Raw genomic sequence first — 24,496 nt, forward strand, 5'->3', positions numbered from 1 at the left:
TGATGATGATGGTGGTGGTGGTGGTGAGTCCCCCCCCCCCTCATATTTTTACCTATGAATCCCACAGCTTAAGTATGTGGTGTGTGAAGAAGTACACTCTTTTGCCTATCCTGAATCTTCTACTGGTTTCAGTATTATGGAGTGGGGGGCAAAGCTTTTTCTGTTTTCTGTACATCATGCATAATCTTGTAAACCTTTATTTTGTCTTCTCTTACTAGCTTTTGTCTAAGCTAAAGAGCCCCAAATGTTGTAATCTTTTATCGTAGAATAGTTGCTCCACCCCCTTGATAATTTTGATGTTCCATTCATGCTCCTTTTCCAGTTCCTTTTTAGGTATACTGAACAGAACTGCCCATGGTATTTCATATATGGGCTCACCATGGAATTGTATAAAGGCAGTATAATGGCCGTTTTCATTTCTTTCTAATTAGCCCATCATTACTTTTGGCTTTTTAATATCTGCTACACTCTGATCAATATTTTCATTAAGCTGTCTATCAAATTCACAAGATCCCTTTCTTAGTCAGTTGGTACCTACTCAGATTTAATCAGTGCATAGATGATGTTGGGTGGGGTTTCCCCATCCCATTATGCATTATGTTAAACTTGTTTACATTTAATTTCATTTGCTATTTTACTGCTAACTCTGAAGCTCTTTGCAATCCATTTTTGTTTTTACTTCCCTAATACCAAACTGAGCCACCTTACTCCATATTATTTCCATATTATTTATGAAAAAGCATGAAAATGCTTGTCCCAGTGCAGATGCCTGAGATTAAAAACCAATTATTATCATGCCATCACCTTTTTTTTACAGCCCGCATAATGTGAAGCCTGCTATAAAATATATACTCTCTGCACATTAGCCATGCTCTCATATTCATCAGTTGTACAGCTGGGGATTTAAAATGGATAAAAGCAATTTTATACACTGTAGGCACTGACTTTTCACTTGGAACAGAGTGTTTAACTCTTTCATGATCTTTAAAAGCCTCAGTCTAGATTTACTGTGCCTAATCTTCATTTTTAAGTGGACTGATCATGTTTGTTGCTAGGCAACAAAAATAACTAGTTTTGTGCAGTTTTTCACTCACCTTATGGTGAGTTTGTATAGATTTCAGTTGCACTAATAGGGTCATCTGTCAAGGGACGAATAGGACAATTTTGATCCTTCATAAGTTTTAGCCCACAACTTTCATTAGTCTCCAGCTCATTATGCAAATTGTAGTCCAAAACAGGTTGACCAAAGCTTCCCTACCCCAGTATCAAGGTAATGGAAGATGTGAATGGGTCAGCTTGTGTGGTAAGTGAATTTAAATATGACTAGATATGAATGGGATATTTTCATACTTAAGTGCTTTATCTGTGGATGGCATGCTGTGTACGTTAGGCTTATAGTACTTGGATGGGAAACGGCCAAGGAGTACTAGCTGATGTAGGCTATATTTCAGAGGAAGGAACTGGGAAACCACCTCTGAATGTTACGTACCTGCGAAAAATTTATGAAATTCATGGGGTTGCCATAAGTCAACATGTAACTTGAGAGTAGGTATTTTCCCTGGAAGAAGATTAACCATCCATTATGAAGCCAAGCCCTCCCTCCTGTCCATCTGCCTTGGCCCAGGCCTCTGAGGTAGAGAGGAACTGCTGGACCTCTTACCCTTTCCCTCCACCACTCCCTTCTCCTTCTGTGTCATGTCTTTTTAGATTGTAAGTCTGAGGGCAGGGAACCGTCTAATTAAAAAGATTGTATGTACAGCGCTGTGTACATTTACAGCGCTTCATAAATAAAGGTTAATAATAATAATAATGATATACACACATGCACAAATAGCTACATTCTGCACCCAATCCCTTACTGGATGTTAGTTCCTTGTTTTGGCTTCCAAGTGTAGACAGAAAAACAGGGTATATGTGCTAGAAATAAACAGTGGAATGATGGAATGCATAAATAAATGAACCAAAAGAATGAATATTATTAACATTTGATCTAGGAGCTTGGTGTGGTTGGAAAAAGGAGAGGGAAAACTGGTGAGTAACTGCCATATAATGGTAATACCACAAATGCAAAAACTACTGTATAGTAAGCAACAAATACAAATAGAGATATTTCACCCCAACCTGTTTAGGCTTTTAGAATTCTTTCTAATAATTTTATTTATTTATTTTCCTCTTGGATATTCTTTGTGAAAAGGCTTTCCCTTTTCCCTCATAACAGACTGGAACTGATGCTGCCTCAGGCAATACTTTTTAAACTGGATATTCTCCTACTTTGGGACTAATTGGAAAGATTTCAATTCCTTTTGATAAAAAGATAGATTAGACTTGACAGATTGATTTTTGTTCCATATATATATGATACCCAGAAATAAGAATAAAAGACAGATAAAACCATGCTAAATGGCATAGTGGGGAGAAGTAATCCAATAATTATTTGTAAATTGACCTGGAAGGTCTTGATAGGGTAGACGAATACAAATTTGCTAGAAAAATATGGATAGGATCTATAGAAGAGACACTTTAAAAGCAAAAACAAAACAAAACAAAACAAAACAAAACAAAACAAAACAAAAAAAACTCTAGAGGTTATGCAGGATGAGTTCATGGATTGAATTATTAGGAATGAAATAAAATTCAGTCATCATCAAGGTAATGCATCTACCTGTTATTTATTTAATAACTTCTTCCTTGCTTAAACTAGTCCCACTTGGTTTTTCAAATATTTTACAATTCACTAGTGACAAAAATTCAAATAGTTTCAAGGCACATGTACACTGTGGAGGGGAATATCAAAGCTACCTTCTTCGTTGTGGTCTCTGTGCCTCACACATGAGGGTTTTGCCATTTAGAAGTTCAGATCTGAGCAGATTATCACAATAAGCATAGAAGATTAAGAATACACTATTGTAAACAATATATAGTTTACACTAATATCACAAAACAATGTATGGAATAATCAAGGTACAAGAAAATCACCAACTTCTCTCCTGAGTTTTACAGTCTGGTGCTTGCTTGATACATATAAGGACTTAAATGGACCTCTGTAACACCTTCTATTGCAGAAGGCATTAGCTAAATCAAAAAGGTCCTGATTCTGACAAGACCTTATTTGGAATAAACATATTTGACATCTAAGGATTCTTTTTAAAAACATAACAAATATAGCTTTTTTGAAGAACAAATATAATACCATAATAAATTTTATATCACAAAAATGGCAACAAACGTTCTAAAAAACAATTCATATTATTATTATTATTATTATTATTTATATTTATATTTCCTGCCTCTCCCACAGATCGAGGCTGGATTACATCAATAAAAACCTATAATACATATACAAATAGATCAATAAAATACTACTATATGATACATAAATACACTCAATAGAATATTAAAATTACTATTAATTCAATAAAAAACTAAATTATCATCTAATCATTCAGTTCTAATCATTCAATAATCAGACAATCATAGCCAGAAGTGGAGACATAGATTTTTCAGTCGGGTGGGTAGGCTCGCTGGAAGAGATCCGTCTTAAGTGCCTTCTTAAAGGCATCTAGAGTGGTAATAAGACGGATCTCTTCCGGTAAGCTATTCCACAGCTGAACAAGACATTAAAGAATGAGACATTAATTTTTATTTTTATTTTTTCAGTAGTTCTAAATATTGAATAACCAGAACAGTCAAGTCTCTGGATACAGGTTTGGTTTTTCAAGGACTTTTATAATTACAACTACTGATGATTATTTCTTAAAGATCACAGGACCTCAGTCCTTATTTTATGTATTTAGTGGCGCGATACAGAGCGCCAGGAAGAGCGGCCAGGAGCCACCTCTCTGCTGCGTAGCTGTGCCGCAGCAACCAAATTACACGGTGTGACTATGCAAAAAAAGGACCGCTAAAAAGAGGCTCCTTTTTGTGCCGCTGCAAACAGCTGGAGGTGGTGCAAGCACGTCGCTGCTGCGCGGCTCCATCTGGAGGCCACACAGCAGTGACGGCATCGCTACGCGTGCCGTCTATTCAGTGCCGCGCAGCGAGGACACCCTCGTCATGTGTGAGGGGTGAGGGGAGTGCCCCTCGCACGTGACGAGGGTGTCCTTTGGGGCCCGTCTGTACCGGGCCAATGTTTCTTTTATGGATGTTGTAATTTTTATGCTACTAGATTTTGTTTTGTGATATTTAAATAGCAGATAAATACTTGGATATCATTCATACAGATTAATGGGTTTACACCAGGAGCTCTACTCCAAGCCTTTTAAATCACTTACTGTATATACAGTGTGCCCGTGTCATACGTGGACGCACTATACGCGCCTTTCAGCATACAGGGTGCAAGGGGTGGCACATGCCATTGAAAGTAATGGGTTGCCTGCCCGTGGCGCACATGTGCCACCGCACCGCCACACCATCGTGCCATGCACGAGCCCCATTACTTTCAATGGGGCTCGAGCATACACTTTTTTACGTGGGGGGGTCTGGAATGGATCCCCCGCGCAAAAAAAGGGCACACTGTACTCATATATAAGCCTCGAAATTTAAGTAAAGACATTGACTCTAAAAAACTTAGTTGACTTATCCATGGGTCAATTTCAATGTAAGTATTGTATCCTCACTTATTAAAAATTAGGAACTATCCCCCTGGTCAAGAATATAATCTGTCCTGGAAGCACTGACCTCCCTCTATTCCCTTATCCATCCAGCCTTTATTATGAGCACAGACGGTTGTTTTCCTTTGCTTCATCTTTTAGATCCTTTGTTATTATGCTCCTAAGTTTTACCCTTGACTTATTCAAGGGTCATATCAAAATTCATAATTTTGGCCCCAAAACCTGCCCTTGACTTATACATTAGGTTGACTTATAGTCGAGTATATACAGTACATTTTAAAAAACAACAAGCTTAAGTTGCAAATGAAACATACGTTGGGTGATCACAACTACAAATAACACAAGAATTGCTACTGTGAGTAGAATGATAGCTACAAATCAGACTGCAGTGGTCTCTTTAAAACGGTTGTGGAAGAAAACAGTCTTACCGAATCATATGGATTGTACTGTGAGATCTTTTAACAAGATGCTTTAGTTGTGGTTCACTAAAATTTGGAGGATTTCACCCCCACCCCTGGTAATAGTTCCATGCATAGAATCTCTGTTACCTTTGGACATCAGAAATAGTCATAATGGGGATGAATTCACAATGTTTTAGTAATGACTCAGTTCATGACAAATGGTTTGATTAATTTGATATGCCTGCCATGAGGCTCCCAAAAGAGTATGTGTTCCAATATAGCAAGATCAATCTGCAAACAGAGCAGAGACATTCTACTTATGGATTGACTCTTTGAAAAGGGTGCTGCAAAATCTTCTGCTATATCCAAGATTCCTATGCAGTGGTCCTAAAGATGTTCAGCACTATCAACTTATGTCAACCCTGAACACTTGAGTGGAGAGTAGACAGAGCCATTTACTAGGCACAGTTCAGGAACCTGTGCCTCCTTCAGGACTGTCTCACAGTTGATAATACTAGTACAATTAGATTGCAATTTTTGTAGGTGAATGTGCTATATCTGTACTGCAGTAGATGTGTCATCTCCTATCATAAAATCATAGAATCATAGAGTTGGAAGAGACCCCAAGGGCCATCCAGTCCAAACCCCTGCCATGCAGGAACTCTCAATCAAAGCATCCCCAACAGATGGTCATCCAGCCTCTGTTTAAAGACCTCTAAGGAAGAAGACTCTACTACACTCCGAGGGAGTGTGTTCCACTGTTGAACAGCCTTTACTGTCAGGAAGTTCCTCCTAATGTTGAGGTGGAATCTCTTTTTCTGTAGCTTTCATCCATTGTTCCGGGTCCTGTTGTCTCGAGCAGCAAAAAACAATCTAGCTCCCTCCTCAATATGACATCCCTTCAAATATTTAAACAAGGCTATCGGAGTTGTCACTTCCATGATTTGTGGTCAAGACAATCAAGTGTTTGTTTCAGCATGTTCAGTTTGAAAAGTCACTTTTGGGGAACTTTCTCATAAATTGTCAGACACTTTTGAATACCTGACTTAAAATTATACAACAACAACAACAAACCACTGCACCTAGACCTAAAAGTACTGGTGAGGAAATGCAGATTATGAAACATAGAGAAGTCTAGAGTCATTAAGAAAGTAAATTTGATTTAGCATTAACCACATGAATTGCATGTAACAAAGGAAAAACAGATTAATAAACTTCAGCGTTAGATGTCATGATCCCCACAGCACCTGCACAATTAAAAGCCAGTAAATTTCCACAATGTATGCAGGTTGGCTCCTGTTGTAATTACTTCCTAGAACAAAATAAACACTACAAAAAACTCTGCTTCAGTTGCAGTTTATTAGTTTGACATGTGCTTTGATCAGTAACTGGGGTGAGGGCTAAGGGGAACAGAGTACAGTAATTTTTTTGGACAAAATAGCAACATCAGTTGTTTTCCCATAGGGCTCTGTAAGTCAATGCCAGCACCTTTGTAGGTCAACACCATCACCTTGAATTGAGTTCAGAAACAAATGGAAAGATAATGCATTTCTTGTTATACCAGTGTCAATATGATCTCTTAAAATGCACATTTGATAAGAGTCTAATTGCCACATTTTGCACTATCTGCAGCTTCTGATCACAAAGGCACTACAACCACCCAGCATCCCAGGAGCAGTGCTGAGTCAAAATCATCTGCAAACTGAACTTGATATTTCAGACACAGTGCAACTCAATCCTGAATAAGCTGTGATCTCAAACCCAGGTTAGGCTTCCTACTGACCAGCAGTACTTCTGTATTGTCTGGTTTGAGCCTCAGTTTACTCACCCACATCTAATCTTTCACCTGAATCAGAAAATGGTTCAGGACTTGCATAGCCTCCTTGGTATCAGCTGTCAAAGAGAGAGAGATACCAGGGCAGTATCAGTGATCTTCCCCAACATCTTCATGTAGTGGGTGTGGGGTGCATTTCCACCACATCCTGGGCCAATTTAGGCTCAGGAGCAGCCTTTTTTTGAAGCCCAAAGCATGATGAAAATGAATGCATACCTCCTAGAAGTGTTTGGGGGCAAATTTCAATTTTATATATGTATGTGTTCATTCATTCATTCATTCAGGATCAAGTGCGGCCCTCCAAAGTCTCCTAAGTGGCTATTGTGGCCTCCTAAGCTTTCACAGTCACCTGCTCCTGATGTAGATATTAAAAATCATAGGGGGCAGTACTGAGGGACCACACAAGCTAATATCTAAGAGGCTGCCAATACCATCTACTGGGAATGTTCTTCCATAAAAGACTGGAACCATGGAAAAACTGTACCCCCAAGTCCCATGTCAGGCAAATATTCCAGAAGGATACCATAACTTTTCAAGTCAGATAATTAATTAATCATATAATTTCATTAATCTCAGCAAAAGAAACTCCACAAAAGCACTGTAAAGGTTAAAAAGGTAGTGTTCAAATTCATAATAATTAAAAATAGAGGAAAGCGTGAGGGTGGCATAGTCCAGGAAAGCAGACTTATAGCTGAGTGGACTAGTAACACACACACACACACACACCACTAAGCCTGAGATTGAAATTGTCAGTGTGGCTTGGCATCATGTACTTGAATCTCCTACGCAGTCACTATAGTTAGAGTCTGTTAATAGCTTTTTTGTCATTCTAAATTGCTCATGATAAAGTGTGAAATTCATCAGTATGGACTTGATTTAACAGAGTCACAACTCCCTCCTCCCCCCACCATTCCCTTCTCCTTTTGTGTTGTCTTTTTAGATTGTAAGCCTGAGGGCAGGGAACCGTCTATTATCCCCTCTGTTGTAAGCCACCCGGATTCCCAGTGATTGGGCGGCATATAAATAAATCCTATTATTATTATTAATGTAGCAAATGTACATTATTATTAAATATCTAAGGACATAAAATAAATTGTAGTTCAAAGATAGTAACATATTACCTTATGTGCAATCATTTGTAAAACTTTTAAATACAAAAAGGGAAAGGGAACTGGGCTGTTAATAGCTTAGTGATTGCTGATAAATTGCCTGTATTTTGCGCTCTCTCTCTCTCTCTCTCTCTATATATATATATATATATATATATCCAATATCAAATATCAAATATTTATTTTTAAAGTCCCCTTCAAGTAGTCTGAGTTTTTTTTTATGTTACTGGTTTGGAAAGTTCCGTTCAAAAAATACTGAAGGACAGAAACATATGGATTTTTCATTATGTAATCCTCCTCCCACTTGCCATCACCTGCCTTTGTATGTGCAAGGAGCAGTCTGTTTTTCTGGGCCAAGTTCCTTTTTGCCCAAAATTGCTGAAGGAATCTGCATATGCAAGTAGCTGATTGAGAAGGAGGGAATTATAAAAAGACCAAGTAAATCCCACTTTCCAGTCTGTGTATGCCATCAACTTGGGTAAATGTAAAAGATATGTATACTGTGTGTGGAATTCTGACCATCCATAGAAAGAACTTGTGCTACAAAACCATGGTTTAGGAGTTTTCCATGGTTGCCACAATAAGATTATTTTACATGGAGTTTGATTTTCTCTTTATTGTTTGTTTGCAGCATGGATATTTAAATGCCTGTGTATACGACAGAGTCAAAATCTTGCTGGTGGTATGATTTAAACAAATTACATTGAATCTCTTCTTTACAGTTTAAATACTGTTATAGTCAAGCAAAATGAGGAAATGGCCATCTGTCTAGGTCTAGTTATTCTACCTCAGTGTTCTTCAGTTGTGTCAGACATGGTGGGGGAATTATAGGAATTGTAATCCAATACAGTATTTTGGGAGCACATCAGAAAGGGAAAGACTGCTCTGGTTTTTTTTTTTTTTAGATTGATTGATTTGGATTAGATCCTTTCACAATAGATTCACCCTAGTTAGTGGACACTGTACCTGCTCAGTGAGGGTCCTGTCATAGAATGATGCTAATGAGATACAAAGGAGTCTTAGGTTTTGTAACCAGGTGGCAAAAGGCAGCCGTGGGAGTTGCATGCAATTCTGTGTGGGAATTAACATCAGCTGGCACTGCCTCTCTGGCTACTTGCCTGCCCACACATGCACAACTTGTATATTTATAAATAGTTTTTAGTGTGATTGCAAGGAATTGTTGTGGGATTTATGCAGCAGTGATAGCTTAGCTATAGTGTTGCAGTTTTCTTTTCAAAACATTAGATAACAGGGTTGCGACAGTTCTATGCTTGAAAGGCTCTGAAGAATGAGTTTAAGGATTCTCTTGCTAGACAGCTTTAACTGGGGAAAAAGAGATGAGTCACTATCATTAAGGCCCTATACAGACAGCCAAAATAAAGCTGCTTCGAGCCACTTTGGAGGTATGGTGTTTCAATGATGCATGTGTTCTAAGAGTCTGGAAGCTGCACCAAAGCTGGACTCCAGTCCTTAGGACTGGAGTGTGGCTTTGGTGTGGCTTCTGGATTCTTAGGACGCATGTATCATTTAAATAGCATACTTGCAAAGTGACTCGAAGCAGCTTTATTTTGGCTGTCTGTATCAGGCCTAAGTGGTAGATTCTTACATACTGTAGTTTGTTGAAGTTCCCTGAAGGCAGCAGATCCTGTCTGATCTCAGAAATTAAGTAGGGTCAGACTTGGATGGGGGAGAATCGAAGAATGGCAGGTGTTATAGGCTATATTTAGAAGAAGCCAATGGCAAACCACCTCTGAATATTTGTTGCCTAAGAAAACCCTATGAAATTCATGTGGTTGCCATAAGTTGATAGGTGACTTGAAGGCACATACAGTGGGCTCTTCTTATCCGCAAGCTTGCTATCCGCAGATTTGAGCTTCCATAGATAGCAAGCCTGATTGTTTTTAATGAAGGCACGTGGCCACACTAGCAGCCATGTGCACATCGTGCCACTATGGGAAACAGTGGGACTTGAGGTCTCGTGTTTCTTGTTATCTGCAGGATGTGTGTGTGTCTGGAACGGATCACCCATGGATACGAAGGAATGACTGTACTTTACCTTTACTACTTACATACTCTACTAAAATTAATCCTTGACATAGAATCTGGAGGAAAAGACAATAAACTGCAGAGTTGGTTTGGCTATAGATAATTTCTAAATAATAGAGCTTATTATGCAGATACTGCTTTGCTAGAGATCTAACTTCTTCAGAGAATATTTTGGCCCTGCTTCATCACACCTCCATAAATTCCCTAGTGAAGAACCACCAAGGTCAGTAGTTTTTTGTGTTAAGTGAAAATGGAAGCATCAGGTTGTCAGTAATGTTCTCAATGGGCTAGCCATGGCATCACTCAGATGAAAGGGGTTAAAATGGAAATAACTACAGTAATATGTAGTGAGGATACCTTTATATTAACCTTTGGTGCAAACAGTATTTGAGACTGTGTGGTCCAAGAATTCTATAATCATAGAACCTTAGAGTTGGAAGAGACCCCCAAGGGCCATCCAGTCCAATCCCCTGCCATGCAGGAACTCTCAATCAAAGCATCCCCGACAGATGGCCATCCAGCCTCTGTTAAAGACTTCCAAGGAGGGACAGTCCACCTTAGATGCCTTTAAACAGATGTAAGGGCTGTATACAAAACATAGAAGTTGAATTATTGAAAAATTTTCTTCCTGGAGGAAGTTGTTTCACAATGCATATTCGTATGAAAAAATTCAAATGAACATACCTTCAATTCCAAAGGGCAGCAAAATGTAAATGCATGTATTGTTTATATGTACTTGTGCAGGTAACAGTAATTACTTATTATTCTGCTACCAATGCTAAATTGTTCTGAACAAAAGAGGAAAAAGTATGAAATGCCAAACCTAAACAAATTGTATTAAAAGGGGGGGGGGGGACTCCAGCTAATTCCAGTTTAATTATTTTGATCTAGTGTTTTAACTCAGGTCACATCTTATTGTATGCTCCAAAAAACACACAATTTGCTGCATGACAAGCAGTGCTCTTTAGTTTTACTTCACATTTGATATGTTTCCTATCTTGCACAGTAGGTTTAGTTTAAAATAATTCTTGCTCTGCTGTTCGTCTTCGTCCACAGTTAAACATACTGACTATTGTATTGTATTGTTTTACATAGAGACTTTATATTATTAACATGTGAGCAGATTACCTCTACATGTTCAGGGAGCAATCTCTTTAGCTGAAACATAAACAATAATGGGAAATTTAGCTCAAATGTGGTCTAGGGAACTTTTTTTTCAGTGTGATCTTAGGTTTGTTCTGCTGGAGGAACACTGCTGTTGGCCTCAAAAAACTCATCATTATTCAAAACACAGAGAATAAACTCTGTGCATCAGGGATAATTAAGTAGGGAAAACAGTGTAAGGTATCTACAGGAAGGCAAAAGAGACCAGGTCAGAACTTTTCCAGAAAATTAGATTTATTAAGAAGAAATAGAAAATGAGATTGAAAATACCACTGAAATGGTTAATTGTAAGGCTCAACAAGAAGAAAGGGAGAATTTGTGGAAGTCAGTAGATAATTGTATAAGATAATAGTATCAGTGGCTGCTAGTCATAATAGCAGTGTGTGTGTGTGTGGCTTCAAGTTGCCTGTTGACTTATGTTGGTTGCACCAATTCCTTCCTCTGAAATGCAGCCTACATCATCTGGTATTCATTGGTGGTCTCCCATCCAAGTACTATCCAGGTATGACCCTGATTAGCTTCCAACATCAGACCAGATCTGGTGCCTTTATGGCATTTAGGCCTCTAGTAGCTGTGTATGGGCCCAAACAGACAGGCCAAAATAAAGCTGCTTCAGGTCACTTTGGAGGTATGCTGTTTAAATGACACACACATCTTAAAAGGCCAGAAGCTGCACCAAAGCTACGCTCCAGTCCTTAGGACTAGAGTGTGGCTTTGGTGTGGTTTCCAGCTTCTTAGGACGCATCATTTAAACAGCACACTTCCAAAATGGTCTGAAGCAGCTTTATTTTGGCCTGTCTGTTCAGGCCCTAAATTACTATAAATTTCAGCTAGTAGTGACCTAGAGTGAAAGGATGTTGTGCTTGTGTCCTGCATGTGATCTTCCCATAAGCATTTGATTGGCCACTGTGAGAACAGAATGCTGGATTAGATGGCCCTATCCAGCATGGCTAGTTTGTATGAGTGGTGTGTACAATGTACATTTTGGCGTTGGGAGGGAGAAGTAAAAGGACTTAGTAAAAGTAAGGAAGAGACTGCAACCCTTGTCTTTCTTGCACTATTTGTGTATTTACATACCTCTGTGTTAAGAATATCCATATGTCAGCTGTATAGTTAATTCATTAGTAGGAGAGAAGAAGCAATTAATGTGCAAACTGGAAATGAAAGAGAAAACAGAAGCACACTACATATGTACAATCTCTCAGTGGATTAGTTCAAAGAAATGACTGGATCAGTGTATCAGGTCAGGTACACCCCTCTTCCTCTGTTGTACTGATGGGATGGGCCTTATTTTTTCAGGGTCATTTAGAGATTCTGGAAGGAGGCCAAGAAGAACTTCTTGCCTGCTCTGGCAAGTGTCTCAGGGAGGCCTGTCTCCTATTTTAAGATACTTTATGTGAGACACAAGTTCAGGTTTGGGAAGATAAGTAACTAGGGGACATGGCAAAATTCAAAAGATAAGTTCAAAAGATAAGTAACTAGGGGACATGGTAAAATTCAAAGGGTTAAGAAATAGTGTAAAGCTTCACTTTATGTTAACTAAAGTAGTGGCTACTTTTGGAAAGAGAACATTCAACTAAATGTGGTATTGGTTTGAATTACAAAAGCAACTCTTTAGTATCAGAATTGGGTCTGATTTGAGAATTAGGTCTGATTTGAAATAACTTCAGTTTTATAGGAGTTATTTTATTTATCACCTTATGCTTACCGTCTCAGAAGTTCAATATTCTGTTCAATATTTTTTTTTAAATAAAAAGTGGCATGTTGGTTTATAGATCAGTCCCCTCCTACTCCAGTTGCATGGTTGTTTTTTTTAACTGAATGAAATGGTAGTAGATCAGGTAAAATCAATTTAAATGCTTTCTGATATTTTACCTGTAACCTTAGATATTTCCAGTTTTTAAAATTCCCTTACTGTCATCAGGTCTTGTGTGCCGCCCGGGGAGTTTTGTTGAGTTGTAGGATGTGGCATCCCTAGTCTAGGCCTTTGAGTTTTTGATAGGGATCGTAAAGCTTGAAAATTTGTGGGCTGTACCTGGTAAAACTGCAACAAAGAATCAAAGTGTTGAAAGCAACTGCAAGGGCCAATTAGTTTAATCCCCCTGCTGTGTAGGAATACACAATGAAAGAATGGTGGAAAAAGAAGAGAGATGGCATATCCTTCCTTGCCTTCTACACCCTACAGCCCATCTGCAACTTGCATACATTTTCTTTTGTCAGTTTTTGCCATGAATTCACAAATTCATTGAAAATCTGACTTCCATATTCAGTTTGTTGGTAAGCTGTTGAATGTGGAGAGGACATGGGAATTCAAGCACATGAAGGAAATAACATCTCATTTGACACATCTACAAATAACAGATGCCACTTCCTGGTAATTTACAGAAGGTAGATGGTGGGATCTGCTTTCTCTCCAGCTTGAAACTGCAGATCTCCTAATGTAAGAGCACAGAGGAAAAAGCAAGAGAAGACTACATCTATGAATTTGGGCTTTGATGATATGAAATCATCTAGCAGTGAGGTGTAAAAAGACACACACTTATTTTCTGTAGCAAAGACTTTCTGTTCAGTGAATGCCTGTCTGTTACAGTCAAAAGTTTTAAATTGTTGTGATGGACTTTTAAACATTTGAATTTTAATTCTCATTAGTGTGGAGTATTAAACTGCTTTAATTGGTATTTTAATAATAGGATTAATAGTATGACTGATTTGTATTTTAATATGTAATTTTCTGCAACTACTTTTAAAACTATGTTGGATCCTGCCATTCTTGGAGAAAGATGGGATGTGGATTAAACAAACAAACAAACAAGAAACAACAAGTCCAGCTGGATTTAGTTGAATGCACATAGGTGCAAGAGGGACGCCAGCTAAGTGGAAATGATGAGACCCAAAGATGACGGACTGTAAAAAGGATAAGCTAACTGTAGGACCAAAACACACTGCAGAAATAATCCAGTTTAAGACCACTTTCACTACCCTGGCTCAGTGTTAGGGAATTATGGGAATTGTAGTTTATTGTGGCACCAGTTTTCTCTGACAGTGAAGAATAAATGTCTTACAAAACTACAGTTCCCAAAATTCCCTAGCATTGAACCATAGCAGTTAGCTCAGTCTCAAACTGGATTATTTCTGCAGTGTATTTTGGACCCGTGGTTTTCTACAATGGTGTCAGTAAGAAACAAGACAGTAGTTTTCTTCTGTCTCTCTTTCATTTTGACTGCAAAGCTTAAGATAGGTAACAGTATTTTAAAAAGGTAACCGATTTGGGAACTTTTTTTAACCTCTAAAAGCAGTTCAGTGGGATAAACTACCCAATAAGGGAATAGAATTTTCTTCCTTATATGTTTGCAAAAACTAGGCAGAAAGATACTGGACAGATGTTTGAGTTGCTCTGTGGAGGCTGGGAGAAAGTGTGTATAAGAAGAGGATAATCTTGTATTACATGTAGTGTGGTACTTCACTTCATGATTCTGACCTAAGTCAAATGGTAGCCTTATTGGCAAATCCATGGGATCAACAAAATAGCTTCTTCATCTGCTATCTTGAGAGATCTTATCACATAGGCACAATTAATTGCTTTACAATGAATTGCAAGTATGGAACATACATTCAGAGCAAAGATTCTTGTTTATATTGCATCAGATGCATATCCCTTTGTGTGCAGTTTAACAGGACTGACATGTACTGTAAGGGCCTAAGCAAGTTTTTGCTTGCAAAGAGAAAAAGGATATACTGATTTTGATGTCTGTTTGTAGTCCAGCTTCATAAACCAGGCTTTTTTTGGCTAGTGCTGAGATTCAAGCCTAGTCCTATACTTTGCTCTTTAGAGACAAGTGTGCAAGTGCCATGAAAAAGAGATGCAAAGAGAGAAGTAATAGAGATGAGAAGTAATGATAGTGACTGGGTCGTTGCCAGCTTATGACTATGCTTTCCAATATGTATGGAAACAAAGTGAGTTCTGGAGGGTCAGGTAATGTAGATCATGGCAACTTTTTTTAAAAAGTTACTTTTAGTTGCCCTTACGCTTCCAGTTCTGCTGCTTTTAGGACTTCCCAGCAAGCTTCTTTCCCAAGGGATACCTGTGCATACCTCTGGGCAGAATAGGTGATGATAAAGCAAATTACTTTGAAACATGAGTCAATTCCTTCTCTAAAGTTTAGTTTTCACAGCTAAATACCCCCATTTGTCCAGTCAATGTGTGCAGTTGACAACATGATCAATGCATCCTGCTTGGTTGAGGTCCAAAACACACTGCAGAAATAATCCAGTTTGAAACCACTTTAACTGTCCTGGCTCCGTGCTAGGGAATCCTGGGAACTGTAGTTTATTGTGGCACCAGAACTGTCAGACAGAGAAGGCTAAATGTCTCACAAAACTACAGTTCCCAGAATTCCTTAGCATTGAACCAGGACAGTTAAAGAGGTCTCAAACTGGATTATTTCTGCAATGTGTTTTGGACCTGAGGCAAGAATCCTGAAAGTAAACTATACTTCTCCCATGGTTGTTTTGAAAAATGGAAGTATTTACATATTATCAGAATGGTCATCTTCTTTCTATTCAAAATACAATATTTAGTTAAAATGCCAGTGCAGTTCTTAAACACATTGAGCACCACTGCTACCACCACCACTACCTCAAAGAGCATTAGAAATAGCATTTACAGTACATTTCTGTACCACTTATCAGTGAACTCAGAATTCTCTAAGCGCTTTACAATCTGTAAGCCAATTGTCCACAAGCTTGGGTACTTATTGTACTGACCTATGAAAGGGTGGAAGGCTGAGTCAACTTTGGAGCCCTGGGATCAAACTCACAACCTTGTGGCTGCTGTACCAGCATTTAACCACTGCACCACCAGGGCTCTTCCAGCAACGGTAGGAGGGGAAAATCCCTCACAGTATCATGACAAAGTATCAAGCTATCAGCAGATGAATACAACAGAATAGTTGGAGACTCCAAAGGTTGATGGTATGACAAGGAAGGAGAAAAGTGAACCTTACCAGGCAGGGAGTTCCATGATTTTTATTTATGTATTTATTTCCAGGATTTATATCCTGCCTTTCTCCACAATGTGATTCAAGGTGGGTTACAATATTTTAAAAGGACAAAATTAAAGCATTGATTACAAAGTTAAAAAATAATTAAATAATACCAGACTTAAAACATAGTTTTAAAACAACATAGTTAAAATGGTAAATGCCATTAAAACAATAAACCAGCACACCATATTATTCAAAGAAAATTCACCCACCAAACACCTGCCTAAATAAAAATGTCTTCAGCTGGCAGATGTTGGTACTGCTTCTGAAAAGGTCCTCCCTCGTGTAATCACTTACCATACTGTACAGAAAGTAACCAAAGATGAGCATGTGGATATATGTAAAACATTTAGTGCTGTGACAGTTACATTGGCACTTTAAAGGGGGCCTAGAAATCACTTAGAAACAGATGCATTTGTCTTGATATTGTTATTCTAGCCCTCACACTGCTTGTTCCTATAAATAATGTGGTGAGTGCATTTTGCGCTAGCTGCAGTTTCCAGACATTCTGTAGAGGCAGCTTCCTAAAGAATGCATTACCATATTCATTCTTCAGAAGAAAAATTGATTGCATTTCAGATCTGTTTAATGCTGTTTAGATTTGATTGTGTGTGTGGGTGTTCCTACACATGCTGTATCTATCTCTATGATCTTAACATTTCTTTTGAAGTTTCCTTTTTGCTTGGAATAATTGAAAGAGGCACAGAGCATAGGATATCATCATAATTTTCTGACAGTTTCCATAGATGGATTTCCCAGACGTCAGAGGCTATTTTGCCCTCTCTTGATTCAAGATATGATTACAGTTTGACCTGCAGAACCTGTTAACTCTCTGAACTTTCTTTGTAATAGACATTCACTTGTTTGGTGAAGGCTGTTGAGTTCAAAGGAGTTTGACATGCTTAAAACATTTTATTTCTAACCTATTTGGAGAAGATATTATGTGTCTGCATGTGTTCTGCCTGATCCTAAATATGCTTGCTGAAAAGTTAGTCATTAGTTCAGTTGAACCTAATTACTAATAAGTATTCTTATGCTGTAGCATGTGGCTCCATTTTTCAATATTCTTGCTAAAATAATTAATTGGCATTAGCTAAGGATAACATGGTAAGCTGCTCACTGCAATTTTGGATATAAATAGGTTAATTCTTCTGATGCAGACAGTAATATTAAACCTTCCTTATGTCAATTTTAATGAGATTCACTTTGTTTTGAAATAAAAAAAGTAAAATACAAAGTAGTGGACAGGCTAGACTTTGATATAAGTTGATATAAAAGTTGTTTTATTAAAGGGAAAACAAAATGTTCAGGTCTGCATATTAAAATCCAAATATCTACCTACAAGAAATAAAAATGACATTTCCATATGTTCTTACATTTCTTTATCATTAAGAGGGTGCTAGAGTGGTTTATGCCTCTTTTTGTACATTTGTAAACAGGTGAAAGAATCCTTTGCCTTTGTGAATGGAAACATATCACATAGAGCTATTTTTCCAGTTGCTATGTTTTACACCCTTTGGAAAAGACAAAGAAGAGGAAGCTGTCTGTCTAGTGATTGAAGCACAGCCTAATTATAAAAACAAACCTTTCCTTTTACAAATGGGGCCAAATGGCAACAGTGTGAACTAATAATAACTGAATTTTCTCTAGACAAATTGATTCAATAGCTACAGTTCAGAAAGAAGTTATCATTGTAGTGGTGTTTAATCCTATATCCTGCATAAATGTCCTCTGTAACTTGCATGTTACATAGGAAAAAGTTCATGCCCACCAAAAAGCACATAAGAAGGCCTTGTGATTACTGTATTCCATTTCAAGAAAGATGTGAGTGAAATAAATGTTTGAATATTTTCTGTATTTAAAACTAAACACCAAATGCAAGGAAGACATAGCCAGTGTTGTCCAAACTGGATAACTAAAAAAAGTATTAAAATATCAGATTTTTTTGGTGGGAGGGGATTTTAAATTGATTTTTAATTAAAAAATAGAATACTAAACATCTCTCTTGTCTCTCATTTTAAAATCATAGGTCAAATGAAATCTCATCATGAACATGCTAACACAGACCTATACTTACACTCATAAAAATTAATTAGTAGCTCTGTTGAAGTCATACATACACTGAGTTACCTATAATTAAACAAGGACATTTCTTAATCTTTTTCATCTCATCAAAATGGCTCTGGTCTGTCCAGCACTGAACAGTAATTACCAGCTCTTGCCTTTCAGCAGGAGAAAGTTACGTGCTGTACAAAGATGGGTGGAGTCGGGCCAAGCATGGCAGAGGAATTAGCTAAAGGAAAGAAGAGCAATAGCATGGGTCCATCAAGTGAGTGCAAAAAATATTTTCCTTCTAGTTGCCAGCAGAAGTGTTGATGTGCTAGCGGATCTCAAGGAACTGCCAATCAAGGCTTCTGCTAGCGGAAGAGCCAAGAGGGAGGGGAGAAGGATTCAGGAAGGAAGGACCCAATTTATGCCAGGTCCAAACCTCCCCAGGTTCAGTGGGCACAATGCTGGCACAAAGTTAGGCCAGGATATTCGTAAGTGATTGCCAACATTTTTAGGTTGGAGAGTGGTGGATTGACACAACTTCACCTGAGTGGTGGCTCAGCAGGCCCCTGGCCAGTTTGGATTATACTCTTAACTGTCATGTTGTGAGTGATATTACTTTTTTATCATTCCTAATGTGTAGCATCCACAGCTTGCCACAGGTGATAAATATATTTTATACTGCTATTTCCAAAATAAATAAAAAGTGTTTTTTTAAGCTGCTACAAGCTACACTCTTCTAGATGTTGTAACGTATTCTAGTGATCACATTTGCACCATTGCTCAAAACTTATGTGCAAAAGTATCAGTGGTAGCTATATAAATCCATGATTTGAATCAAATGGTTTTGTGTGGCGATAAAAAAATTTCAAAGACTTAAACAGTTTAAATCAATGATTTAAATCCCCTTAAACCTTGCTTTGGTCCCAGCTATGGAGGATGTGAGAGAGATTCACATGTCTGAACAAATCAAATGCCAGAGATGATTATTTAAGTGCTGCTGGGACATGTATGTTCTAATTTAAATGCAAATAGCTAGCAATCAGATATCTTAAAAAAAAGACAGTGATTTGTTTCTCCTTTTTTTGTACTTCTCATAGACAAGTATTTTCCATTGGTTTCTCAGTGAGTTTTAGATAATTTGCTGTGTTGAGCTGACTTGTACTGAAGTCTCTCGCCCACTCGCCTCCCAGCCGGTATCAGTGGGCGGGCTTCAGTAATGAACAGTATTCAGTTACACTTGCTTGACACACTCAAGAGCTTTTCTGCTTCCTGTTTCAGTGGAGCACAAGTGTTGCCTTAGGTAATGTTTTCAGAAGCCTAGTGCAGCTGCAGAAGAACGCTCTCATTCTCCAGGTTTTGAGTGGCAGAGAGGTTGCAGGCGGCTTTGCTTTCCTATTGTGTAGACACACAGAATCAGCGGTGACATCCAAAACTGCTGCTCCTTCAGCCACAATGGTGGCAAAGGATTATCCATTTTATCTCACAGCTAAGAGAGCTAACTGGGGATTGGAAGTACAGGCAGCAAGCATCTCAGGAAGAGAAACAGAGGTATGGTCTGTAGATATTTGAGAGTCTGCACTGCAGTTTTTTTTCTCCTAACCTAAAGAATCTACTTTAGCTGTGGCTGAATAAAAACTCAGAATTGCAGCTACAAAATACTGAGCGGTTCTGCACAGCTTTTTTTAGGTGTTTCAGGTAAGTCTAATGTCAGACTTGGTAAAATAGGATTTATTTCTGGAATAAGCAGTTTAGGAAACTGTATTACAATACTGCATTCAAATGCATAATATAAATGAATTTTGTTTCATAGAATTGGGGCATTTCATGAAAACAAAAACAGTTAATGATAAAACAGGCAATATTTTTAGGATCTGAATAATGATCTGTTGAATAGCACTATTTTAAATTCTTGCAATTTTCACAGGTGGAATTAATAAGTTGCTTCTAACAAGGAGATGAATTCATGCATGTTTCATAGATTGCTTATGTCAACATAATTATGGTATTCTAATACTTTTCAATACTAGTTACTTTTGTCAGGTTTATAAAATTCCACATTGGTCCAAACTGTATTTTTTAGGAAAATGCATCCCACTGATCTAGATGAGATTTCATTTCTAGAGATGTATGTTGAAGATTTTGTGGTCTGGCTTGAATATACAACTATAGCTAATCCTCTAAAATATCCATTGTTTATTTGTAAAACAAGTAGAAATCTCAATATTCCTGACTGTTTTGTAAGGTGGTTAGTATGTGAATCTTATCTTAATGACAATAATTAGGCATCATTGGACTGTTTTACATAAGTAATAATAGAAGTATAATGAAAGATTATAAAAGTTTTCAGAACTTTTTTCTTGAATATACACTTAATAGAAGTTTTAATGGATTGTTCAAATCAGTTGTAACTGATACTGTTTTTACATATTGTAAATTCTGTCACACTAATCATGGTCTTGATCCTTTGGATACAGTTATTAATCAACACAGTTCAGTTTATGAAAATCTAATTTTTAAAGTCATATTACTGGTAGTTCTGGATTTGTTATGCCCATATATAGTATAAGAGAATATACAATATTAGAGAAACATAAATCTGTATGATACAAAATGTACTTTACTGTTCTTGTTAAAAGAGCAGTTGTACAGGTCTCCTCTTGAGGAGTGTAAACTTTTTCATAATTAATAAATGTGAATTATTAAACATGAATTAATAAACGCTACACTCAGATATACTGAGAGTAAAATGCCATTTTAAATACTACTGACAAATATTTATGGGTGTGGTATATGCATACTGACATGCTTTTGATCATCAAATCTCAGTTTGATAGATACCCACAAATCTCCTGTACCCACATGCTGCTACTTCACTTCTCTCTTCCCACAAGTCATCCACCTTAGTTATTGGTTTGGCTGTAACAATAGTTAACTGCAGCTTCCTAGATTCTTTGCTCACTTGTCTGAAGTGAGAGAAAAGTGACTCTCTACAGGTGCACAAAGATTCTGCATAACCCAAGTTAGTCTGATTGTCCAAATGTGGCCAGAATAACAGTGAGATTAATGTCACATAATTTCACACACTAACCACGAGTGAATCATACTGTGCTTGTCCAATATTAGTATTAAAGCACGTTTGACTATCACCCATCTTTGGCCCTGAAAAGGTTCTGCTTCTTATTGACCCAGGTCACTGACACTGGTTGAGATCACTGTCAGCTAATATGTTATTAGTTTGGTAGCTGAATAAATATTGGTGAAGTAAAATAATTGATACATATTAAGTGGTAAAAGTTGACATTAACACACTCATTCCTCATGTTTCATTCTGCATACAGATTGGTACTCCAGAGTGTATATATCTAATGAGAAGTATTACAACATCTGTTTTATTACATAGGATTGGTGTATATTGAGTGGCAGAAATCTTTCCTGTCTTTTGTTGCTCATTGGTGTTTCTTTGTGAGATCAAGCCAAACATGCATAGTCTGATCTTCAACTGCGAATTCATCTATGCAATCTTAATATGGCATTACATTTTTATGGAACGTTTACTGGCAGAAAAATTGATGGATCTTGGCAATAGTCTTGCCCATAAAAGTTTGGAGTGTGTTTAGTGTGAGAGTGTTCTGTATTAAAATACATCTGAAATTGTGGAAGGAGGGAGGGACAAAATATGTTTGTGCCTAAAATAAGACTAAACAAAGATTGCAACACTCTGAATAATATTTTACTGTGCTATTCCATTCTAGAAAGGATAGAAAGTGCTCTTCATTTGGGTGTATTGAAGTTGGCAGTTAGGTAAAGGCTGGATGAGGATCTGTTAGCAACTCCTTGTTGGCAGAGAGATGCAGTACTCTGTCCAGTCAACTGCAGACAGTGCTTCATACTTTCTAGTGGGCCACTTTGACTACAGCTTGCCCTAATTAGAGAGATAAAAGGACTTTGGGCAGAACTGCTAAAAACACAAGTCATGCTCTACAGTTTCTGTTATTTTTTTGAAGAGATAGTTCTTTGGGAACCTGTTAATTTGATATCCATATTATGTGGCAGTCTTTTAGGAACTTGTAAGCAGTGCAGTGGCTTAGTGTTTAAGATGCCAATTCTGATGAGCAGAAGGTTGGCAGTTCAAGGCCTGAGTGCTGCATGATGGGGTGAGCTGTCACTAGTCCCAGCTTCTGCCAACCTAGTAGTTCAAAAGCATGCAAATGCAAGATAGGTACCACTTTGGTGGGAAGGTAACAGCATTCGGTGCGGTCATGCTGACCACATAGTCACCCGAGTAGTCCTCGGACAATGCTGGCTCTTCGGCTTAGTAATAGAGATGAACACCACCCCCTGCAGTAGGTTACAAGTAGACATTCATGTCAAGGGACCACCTTTACTTTTACCTTAAAACTTTCTATCTACAGAGCCAGTGTGGTGTAGTGGTTTGAGCACTGAATTATGACTGTGGAGAACAGGATTTGAATCCCCGCTTGGCCATGGAAGCCCACCGTGTGACTGAGCAAGTCACAACCTCAGAGGAAGACAGTGGCAAAAAAACCCTTGAACAAATCTTGCCAAGAAAACCCCATGATAAGGTCACCTTAGGGTTGCCATAAGTCAGAAACGACTTGAAGGCACACAGCAACAACAACAGCAATATTTCTATCTATGTAGGAGTGTTGTTGTTGGTAGTGTTTTAGCTGCCTTTGATTTGCCAATTTTTTTTCTTCTGTCTGCCTAGTTTGTTTTATTTGTGCTAGAAAATTTGTTAATTCACCAAACTGTGAATTAACCAATTGCTTTTTCTTAAAACTCTTAAACTATGTCAGGAAAAGTCAACAAAACACCTATTTGCATTTTAGTTATCCATAATGCTTTTAATCTAATTAACAACTTTGCTTAGAGTTCTTTGAAAAATAGTGTCTCTCTGCCTACTAAGCTTCCAAGGCAGTGGGCATTAAAATTTGTTTTGCTGTATTTACTGCGCTACACCAGGCAATGTACAGTAAAAGAGCACCAACTAATCATGTAACACAGCAATGTCTAGCCGTGGCTAATCCATCTAAAACCAAGAACTTTGAACTGTGTGATGTAATGGGATAAAGACTAAAAAACTGAGCTTTACACTGTGTTGTGCATCGAGGAAGTGGCAATTGTGGGAGTCAAGTGAATCTGAGTAGTACTTAAAGTAATGAATGTTCATGTTTCTAATTTCATCAGCACTCAGTTTTCAAGAAGCAATGATATGCAGACTAGGTAAACAAAGTAATTGCAAAGGATCTGCATATTTTAGCCACTGGAATTAATACTGAAGACTGCATCCAGCTGAACCAGCTGGATAACTACTAAGGAGAGCTGCTGTTTGAGAGCTAAAGATTTTAAAATTTTGTAGGAGTCACATGAAACTGTCTAAATTTATTTTATTATTTATGTATTTGTTAACATTTTTATATCCTGCCGTATGTCATAGGATCTCAGAGCAGCATAGAATAAAATCATATTTAAACAATTAAAAGGTTTAAAACAATAAAAATTGGTTAATGCATTTAAAGCAATTTAACAATTTAAAGGAAGTTAAAACAGTTTAAAAACCATGAACATGTTCAGATTTAGATATATGCTGGTGATAAAAAAACTAAATGAAGACTAATATCCTTGCTTACTTAATCTGTTTTGTGAAAGCAAAGGTGCAACAGTCCCAGTAAGAAAGTTGACTTCCTGCTTCAGCAGTAGTGTTTGTGCTCTCTCTATATTGTTTATGATCACTGTTCTTCAGCCCAACCAATATCATGCTGGAATTTGTTGTCTAGCAACAGGTTTCTCATCCCTGCATAACCTCACAAAGCAAACTATCATGGGCTACAAGGCCTTTAGACAGAGATTTTGCACCTTCTCAGCAAAATATTACAGACAGCCTTTAATGTCATACTCCTCCACCACTGCTGTGACATGTCAGGAGATGACATAGGAGATTATCACATTAGCTTTGCTGCCGGGATAGACCCAGGATGTAACCTTCTTAAGGCAGATCTTATTGCATTCACCCATCACTGGACAGTATGCAGCCCGTATACAACTTGGGCTTGTCTTGCATCTTTTCAAGAATGGGAAAATCCCATTCTTGAAAAGCTGCAAGAGAAGCCTGGATTGCTTAGGGTCTGCATACTGCCCGGCAATGGGTGAATGCGATAAGATTCACCTTAAGAAGGTTACATCCTGGGTCTATCCCGGCAGTGAAGCTAATGCAATA

The 24,496-nt window shown here is 37.8% G+C and overlaps 1 protein-coding gene across 1 annotated transcript in view; it reads left to right on the plus strand.

Annotated features, from left to right (window-relative positions):
• Positions 1 to 19,618: 19,618 nt before the first annotated feature.
• The window catches only part of ARHGEF3 (Rho guanine nucleotide exchange factor 3), a 47,832-nt gene continuing 42,954 nt past the window's right edge, over positions 19,619 to 24,496 (plus strand). Inside the window, exon 1 of the mRNA XM_089522328.1 lies at positions 19,619 to 19,806. Coding sequence (XP_089378454.1) covers positions 19,711 to 19,806 — 96 coding nt within the window. The 5' untranslated portion in view covers positions 19,619 to 19,710. The remainder of the gene's footprint in view (positions 19,807 to 24,496) is intronic.

This window comes from Sceloporus occidentalis, unplaced genomic scaffold (genome assembly GCF_023333645.1).
Source record: "Sceloporus occidentalis isolate IW3139 unplaced genomic scaffold, rSceOcc1.0.p SCAF_1, whole genome shotgun sequence".
In the NCBI taxonomy this organism is placed as follows: domain Eukaryota; kingdom Metazoa; phylum Chordata; class Lepidosauria; order Squamata; family Phrynosomatidae; genus Sceloporus; species Sceloporus occidentalis.